The 8,162-nt window shown below is 37.9% G+C and overlaps 2 protein-coding genes across 2 annotated transcripts; one reads left to right on the forward strand and one right to left on the reverse strand.

The window, feature by feature from the left end:
• Window positions 1-113: 113 nt before the first annotated feature.
• Window positions 114-4,672, reverse strand: tfpt (TCF3 (E2A) fusion partner). The gene is made up of 7 exons (XM_053432130.1): window positions 4,456-4,672; window positions 2,881-2,982; window positions 2,160-2,282; window positions 1,836-1,906; window positions 1,683-1,752; window positions 1,056-1,214; window positions 114-854 (listed from the first exon to the last, which is right to left on the reverse strand). Exons 2-7 carry the CDS (start codon window positions 2,980-2,982, stop codon window positions 780-782), a joined length of 600 nt encoding a protein of 199 aa, XP_053288105.1. The 5' UTR covers window positions 4,456-4,672; the 3' UTR covers window positions 114-779.
• A 14-nt stretch (window positions 4,673-4,686) lies between these two features.
• Window positions 4,687-6,455, forward strand: ndufa3 (NADH:ubiquinone oxidoreductase subunit A3). The gene is made up of 4 exons (XM_053432136.1): window positions 4,687-4,749; window positions 5,019-5,093; window positions 6,086-6,163; window positions 6,261-6,455. Exons 1-4 carry the CDS (start codon window positions 4,707-4,709, stop codon window positions 6,350-6,352), a joined length of 288 nt encoding a protein of 95 aa, XP_053288111.1. The 5' UTR covers window positions 4,687-4,706; the 3' UTR covers window positions 6,353-6,455.
• The last annotated feature ends 1,707 nt before the right edge of the window (window positions 6,456-8,162 follow it).

Consider the following 8,162-nt stretch of genomic DNA (forward strand, 5'->3'; position numbering starts at 1 on the left):
TAACTTATCAGGTCACTCTGCATGACAACTGAATGATGTCCATCCCCTACAGAAGAAGAGCGGATAAACTCTAATAAGTGACCTTTCGATGTTGATAGATTACAGACACTTCATTAGAAAAACATTTTTTTTTATTTCTGCCTGCAACTGAAAAATAATTGGTTTGTAATTGAACTTATGAGTAAAAACACAAATGGCCAGTCAGTGGTTGAAGTTTAACCTGCTTATGCGGATGTGAAGATGAATAAAAGAAGGGAATTCTTTATGTTGTCTTGGTATACATCTGTAACAACGATAAAATACACACACTTCTAAAACCTTCAAAAGTTGAACCAAATAAACCATGAACTTTAAAACGTATAAGAATAAAGACACAAATGTCATAGAACTGCTTAAAAAACTGCTTTGACCCTGATGATGAATTTCACTTAGATGAAAATATGAAGCCATTCATTTTTCTGCCCTGCTTTAATTGTCTGTGTTGCCAGATTTTTACCAAACAAGGCTTGCCATTGGTCATAATTATATGCCATCAAATCTCGGTACAAAACATGAAAGCAGAAAATAATATTTACAAATATATGTAATGTATGCACCAGGTAATTAATATTTCGTTTTTATCTTAGATGAACTTAAGTCTGTTCACAATATTCAAGTAATACTACAAACACTGAAAAACCTGGCTGCAAAGTTAGAGCTGACATTATCTGATGAATAAGTAAGGACGGTTGTCGCTCCTTGGACATCATCAAATCCACGGCAGTGCAGCGATCGGATGATCAGTGAGACAGGGAGGTTGGGCTGGGCATGTCTCCAAATTGGGAGTCTGCCAACACTGACATGTCCGGTTCGGTCTGGATGAAGAAGCAGAAACTTGGTCAACATAAAATCAATTATTCTATACTGTCAGATGTCTGAGTGTTTACATTAATGAGAAATATCTGTGTATTAAACCACTCGCTCATGTGTCCCCAACTACATGTTCATCCAAATCACAACAACATGGAGGTCATTGTTTGAATATACTTGCATGGACAAAAGAGTTAATCACCTACCTGTGGGTCTTTGTCTTTCTCTTGCCTTGGAATTCGGTGCCTCCTCTTCTTTGGTCCAGCAGCATGATGTAACGCTGCGGACGCCGTGGAACCAGTTAGACCATTGAGACGGTCATCATCCACTCCAGCAGCAGGATCTAAATGTGCACCAGACTCATCCTGAAAGAACAAGCAACAGATGCAACTACAGTATAAGTAGGCAAAGTGGGTAATTGCTTTTGACCTATGATTAAAGCTTTTTTAATCAATTTAAAATTAATTTATAAATTCTTAGTGAGTTTTTACCACTTTAAAAGTGGGTCCTGGTTTATTATCTAATCTTACAGTAATCTAAGAGAATTTTGTTTTAAAATCTTAAATATTTTTGTCTATATGATTTTTTTTGCCAGTTCTTAATACAGAGGTTATTGTTTTGTAAGGATTAGATCTTCATGGTTGCTTAAAATCCTGCTCCATCACAAGGTTCAGATAAAAAAAACACAGGCTGGTGCAAGGCAGTTGGACATAATGAAATGATTAAAATCTTATCGATGTCTTCAATCTTTTCAAACTGACATTGTAAATCTATTGTCACGGTGCCGACCGAAATTTTGCATCCAGAGCTAAACTGTTTGTTTTATTTCTCACCTCAAGCAATATCGTGAGCTGTGCATTTCTGTAATCATCCCCATGAGCATCTAAAGTCGTCATTAGAAACCTGTAGGGATTAACAGAGCACCAAGATGAGCCATCAAGAGTCAATCCTCACAGAAATGTAGTTAATGTAATCAAGTTTGAAACCTTCGTTCTTTCTTCAACCGACGTGTGATTCTTTGTACTTGGTGAAGGCGGCCCAGCAACTTTTGATTCACCTGAAAATAAAAGTAAATCATGATGATATAGTAATTCAAAATATTAATGAGGACCACAATCTTCATTCAATATAATTGCATGGTGATGAAAACATAAAAAATGTGTTCTCTTTTAAAAACATGTAAGTCCATGTCTAGAAATTATGAGAAGTCTGGCACTAAATGCTACATAACCCATTAATACCCATTGACAAATTTGGCAACAGACACAGTCAGAGAGCGTGTGCAAAATAACCCCATGCCACACACATACCTGCTCAATTTCTTTACATCTCCTGCTCAGAGACAAATATTTCCTCTTATCAAGAGCTCTTGTCTCCTCATCCTCTGGCACTGGGCTCTCAATCATTTCGCTGTCTCCGGCGCCGAGCTCCACCTGACGAGAAAAACACTCCACTCAAGTTGTTTGTGTGGCGTGGTCACAACTCTGTATCAGCGTTGTTGTCTGTATTGTGATTGAAGGAGTTCAGTTCAGTTGTTAAATCTGTCATGATACATTGTTGTGTTGCTTTATGTCACAGGAGTAAGATCAGTGTTCTGAAAATGTATGACAGCTCTTAATATGACATGATAATGTTGTTGAGTAGCTAACTAGATCTGATGCAGCATCATCCATGTTAAAATTTCTCATCAACCCCCGCAAACCTGTAGCTCACCGACTAAGCTACATACATGTGACCACACTTCCAAACAAGACCCTCAAGTATTTTGGAAACATTTCTAATAGAATCCACCAACACAAGTTGGTGGATTTGGACGTCACATGCACATTTAACTGTGACAGTCAATTTAATTACAATATTTTTACTTTTCCAAGCATAGTGTGATGTTAATACTGGTTACATACTAGTGACTTGATACAATGGGTAAAAAGACAATGTACATAGATCAGTGTGACTTAGCACTGCGTGGATGGACCACTTTCTCATACAACATCACTTCACTGTGGCCTTTACCACAATCAATAACATTACCTCTCCAGATCCCAGCTCCACGCCGCCTGGCTCCAGCTCTGCCTCAAGGATGTGTCCTCCAAACAGAGGAGGCAGAGCCAAGCCAGAGAAATCCTCCATCATCTGGACAAGAAGCAAGAGCGGATCATGACTTTGTTTTCATAATACATTTCTAAACAGGAATTTGGTTTGAAGCAGCTTTTGCAGGTGCAGGTTCACTGGAGGGTTCACGGGTGGGAAAGGGGGAATACGGTGGCTGAGAGAGACATGGAGACATTTCCGTTGTTGTTTATATTTATCACAGACAAACTAAACGTAAATGGTAAGAACCTATATATCTACTTTATTTACCAAAAAATGTAACTGCGGTCAAGCCAGCCGACACTCACGTCTGTGTGGTCAAATCAGCCGACACAGAAGTTCTACTGCGCGCATATACTGACAATTATGGTAAACGCATCCAAAGCGTTATTTAAAAAAAAACTGTTGACATGGATCATATACAAAATGCATAATTGAAAAGGAAAAAAATTTGATTATATTCGCAAGAAGTATAAATAGTCTCACATGTCATTTTTTATGAATAGCATTTGACTGTATCAATTTAGAGATTTTACTAAATAAGTCACACATTTTTAGCTTCAAGTAGCTAGTTTCTGTATATTTCAAGGTACTGTAAAAACACTTTGATCAATAATTCCAGAGAGAGACTGATATGCCTGTGTTCAGGATCTCTCAAACTATCAATGTACTGAATATCAAACATATTTACTGTATAGATTAAGAGATTTTTCAAAGTAAAGTCCAACATGTGTACAATCAAATAAGTTAATTTCTGGATATTTCAAAGTTCTATAAAAACACTTTGCTCTATAAGTTCAGAGTGAGACTGATATGCCTGTGTTTAGGACCTGATTTGAGTGTACACAGTTTACTTTGAAATATCTCCAAATCTATACAGTAAAAATGTTTGATATTCAGTATGTAGGTAGTCAGAGAGGTCCTGAACACAGTCTTATCAGTCTCTCTCTGAACTTATTGAGAAAAGTGTTTTTACAGTACTTTGAAGTATCCAGAAATTACCTACTTGAAGCTAAAAATGAGGGATTTTTATTTTGTAAAATCTCATAATTGATATTGTCAAAATGCTATTCATAAAAATGACACTGGTAAGACAATATATACTTCTTGTGAATTTAATCCAAGAAATATTTTTTCAATTATGCATTCAGATAGGCTCCATGTCAACAGTTTATTTAGAAAACCGGACGTAGGCCCACATGTGTTCTTCCTCTAACTTCGAGTACTCTGTTGCCGTCCCCTTTCTGGGAGGTTTGGATGCGTTTACCATAAGTGTCAGTATATGAGTGCAGTAGAATTTCCGTGTCGGCTGATTTGACCACAGAGATGCGAGTGTCGGCTTGACCGCAGTAAAATGTAATGTTGGAAACATGAACAGACAGATTTCGACTATGCAGCTTCTGGTGGATAATTCAATGTATAAATGACTTAAGATTAATCACATTTGAATAATACTGAAAACAGTCGCTAGATACATCCCTGGTTTTATCGGCTGATCAATGTATCGATACTTACATTTTCTCAATCTACTGACGGTTCAGTCTGTGTCCCGCGGTTCTAAATCCCCAATGAAAACTGTTGCATTCGATCAGTTCAATCCACAGACAGAGGGTGACTCTGAAATCTCTACAGTCAGGAGATAAAACTGAAAATTAAACATGAAGCAAAGCGAGGGCAGCTTCTGGTTCTCATTCTCATCCCTGGCCTGGTGTTTATGTGCGACGGGCGCAGGAAAACTACGTCACTTTGCAGCTACTACATTTCCCATGAGCACACGCTCCGTTCATCCACTCGAGACAAACATGGCGGGTACGTATATACCTTTACCATCTTTAGTTTTTCAAAACCGGGGAATTAGCGGCAATTGACCCTCTATACGACACAAATAAACACTGTAAATGATCGATATGACACCGTGAAGGTCTCAGAGCCACTTTAACACAATGATATCCACTCGAAACTAAAGGAAAACTGTGACCTTGGATGTGTCGCTAGCGGTGGCTAACATTAGCTAAACACAGACGGATATCAGACGAGGCGTTGAACTTGTTCCGTGTTTGCTTTGTGTCTCTCTTAAGGAATCGGAGCTTTCCTGAAGAATGCCTGGAACAAAGAGCCTGTTATCATGGCCTCCTGTGCTATTGCAGTGGTCGGTCAGTGACTTGACATACTCATAATGTGACTTACAGTGGAAATGCCTGATACGTCAACAAAGCAGCCTGTATTTCTAAATCGACAGATTTACCAGTACCTCAAAAGATGAAATTATTAAGATCCCACTGGTTTATAGTAGGGCTGGTTAGTTAATGATATAATTAATTATCGTAATTTTCATCAACAGCAATATAACAGAAGTTAAATGTGTGTATCGATAAGATGCTTGTGAATTGAGTAAGTGAGGAGGTGTAACACAGAACTGATCCGACTCAGATGTGCAAAATGTTTTGTTAATCAAGTGTTTGTCCATAAACAGGAGTTTAAAACCACATCCTCCACTCAGGAGCAAGATAACTTAAAGGAAACTTAAAATAAGTATTAATTAAATACAACTATTGGGATAATTATCGATATATATCTTTTTGTTAGTTATTTCATTGATAACAGTTTATAGATACAGCATGTATCCATCGATTTACATTTAAGTATCTATTTTTTTTCTTTTCCATTTGACTACATTTTGATTTCAAAACATTGTGGCTTCCACATTGTGGCTTCAAATGGCTTCATCTGAATTTTAATTGAAATATTGCCTGGTATCATAAGTACTTATGATACTTATTTTGTTATAACGAATGTGAATACTATAAGCAACAAAAGATTGTCACACACATTACAGTGGATATGATGAGGTTAGATTAATGATACAGCTTTAATGTCTCGAAATGTCTTCTGCATGCATAGCTGCTCCATGGATGAGACCCACAATAACTACATGCTGCCTCCTTGTATCTTGTAATTCTGGTGCTGCACATAGTCCAGAGCACAGCGGAGGTTACTAAGGACATATGCAAGTGTATAAGAGCCAGGAAACTTTAGGGCAACGTCACTCTCTTTGGTTTTGACAGACTTTTTGACAACTGTCAACATAATGTATTATGACACAATGTCGTGAGTGTTAAGTTAAAAGCTTGTTGTATTTTCTCAGGTGTTGCTCTGCCATTCATCAGCCCCTTCACAAAGTATTCAGCGATGATCAATTCAGCGGTGCCATACAACTATCCAGGTAAACACTGCAATGCACTGCATGTTATTCAAATTAATACCTCTTCAGGTGTTCAGATAAATATGAAAGCCTCTTTCCCCTTTTTCCCCCTATGCAGTTCCTGTGCGAGACGATGGAGACATGCCTGATGTCCCCGCTCATCCGTGTGAACCCAAAGGAAATAACCTGGAATGGCTTAAAAACCTCTAACTTCACATTCTCACAATCAATGCCACCTGAATTCCCTTTGTTCATATCTGTCCTTACAGCTTCCCCATTTATCAATGTTCCACAATAAAGACTATTTAATTAATTCTATGTTTGTTTCATATTATTTGGTTCAGTTGCATTCACATTGAATCAAGCAGTCTGTGGGAAACTGATGTAATTTTTCTCAGAAAACATGAGTCATCATTAAGATTTCCATTTGATTTTACAGAGCAGATCATGCGAGTTTTGAAACTAAGCTTCGACACAACCCTGATCCTTCAGCAGGGGCTTAGCATGACAAAGCTGGAATCCGATTAACACTGTTTGAAAAATGAATTCCTGGTTTCATACCAGTTGGGCTCTGCTTGCATAAGTAAGAAAGGTAACCACATTAAACCCCTTAAAATTAAGACCTGCCATTTAATATGGGACTGGGGATTGTTAGGGCCCGAGCACCTAACGGTGGGAGGCCCTATTGAAATTGTAAGGATTTTTCTATTATTATTTACCTTTGGGGGCCTAAAAAAATCATGAAACTTTGCTGGACATTCAAGGACTACGGATGTTTTTGTATTCTGGAGTAATTTGAAAAGGGCGTGGCAAAATGGCTCAACAGCGCCCCCTGGAACCAGCCCCAAGGTTTCTCTTTGACCGATCTTCACAAAAATCGTAGCCCAGGTGTATCATGACCAGCCAAACCAAAAAGTCTCAAGGGGCATTAGGAAAATCTAAAAAGGATGACCTCCCTTTTGCATTTAGTGGCCATTTTTCAAATTTTTGCTTTGATAGACTTGTCCCAGGGCTTTCATCAGATCAACATCAAATTGAGATGAGTGTCATTTAAACAAGATGGAGATGAAAAAGTCTAAATAATAAAAAAAAAAATTTAATTAAAAAATAGGAAGTGACTGGGAAGTGAAGCATTAGTCCTTGCCACAGTGTGCAAAACGCATGCAACGCTCTCTCCACTAATGCCTGTGCTCAGGCCCGTTAGTGCTACAATGTAACCCTAGTTCAGTGTTATAATACCTCTGCCAGTTAGTAGGCCCTGTTCATCTATGTGCTGTTAACACACATTAGGATATAAGGTGTTAGAGTTCCACAGTAATGACCAACGTTTTCTTTCATAGAGCTTTTATTTCACAACCTGTCAATATTCAGTATACCAGGTAAAGAATGTCTCAGTAATATCCACCATTAAAATAAAAATATCTGCTGTAGTCATCATGATTTCACGTTGATACGATTCAGAAAACGGCCTGTTTACGTTGCATTTTGTTTTTACAGACCCACGGTCTTGTGCTTTGTCAAAACAATATTTCACTTTGGTAGAAGAGTTTTGAACTTTGGATAAATTCCTGTTGTTATAGACAGTTTTCCTGCAAAGAAGCAGCCTCATGTGCATTTTGCACCGCAATGATCTGCTGATGAGACATCTACACATTCTTCTGCAGCTTCTACAAACTCAAAATGTTCCACCAAAGTGAAATATCGTGACAAAAAGAAATCAAATAAAAGTCATACAATCACATGTTTTAAGCTCTATTTACAAGCAGGAATAAGCATTAGCTCTATCCGTCATCTTTATTAACGATGCCATTCTACTCAAAGCAAATACATCTGATGTTAGAAATGATTTTCTACAAACACCTCTTGGGTGAATCTTCTGAATCTTAAAGGTGCTAAAATATCACATCAACTCAAAGCAGTTAACAGAACATAAACAAGCGTTTCAGTTTTCATTGACACAAAAGATCCCCCCTTTGCAAGATGCGACTACGGAGCTACAGGATGTTTTGGATTTCTCTAG

The sequence above is a fragment of the Pleuronectes platessa genome, chromosome 10 (genome assembly GCF_947347685.1).
Source record: "Pleuronectes platessa chromosome 10, fPlePla1.1, whole genome shotgun sequence".
NCBI classification, from domain to species: domain Eukaryota; kingdom Metazoa; phylum Chordata; class Actinopteri; order Pleuronectiformes; family Pleuronectidae; genus Pleuronectes; species Pleuronectes platessa.

Coding starts and splice junctions, on each gene's coding strand:
- tfpt (XM_053432130.1), bottom strand. CDS start 2,982: ATGATGGAGGATTTCTCTGGCTTGGCTCTGCCTCCTCTGTTTGGAGGA. Junction 1,907..2,159: donor GATGTAAAGAAATTGAGCAG/GTATGTGTGTGG, acceptor TTTTATTTTCAG/GTGAATCAAAAGTTGCTGGG. Junction 1,215..1,682: donor AGCTCACGATATTGCTTGAG/GTGAGAAATAAA, acceptor TTGTTCTTTCAG/GATGAGTCTGGTGCACATTT.
- ndufa3 (XM_053432136.1), top strand. CDS start 4,707: ATGAGCACACGCTCCGTTCATCCACTCGAGACAAACATGGCGG. Junction 5,094..6,085: donor CTGTGCTATTGCAGTGGTCG/GTCAGTGACTTG, acceptor GTATTTTCTCAG/GTGTTGCTCTGCCATTCATC. Junction 6,164..6,260: donor GGTGCCATACAACTATCCAG/GTAAACACTGCA, acceptor CCCCCTATGCAG/TTCCTGTGCGAGACGATGGA.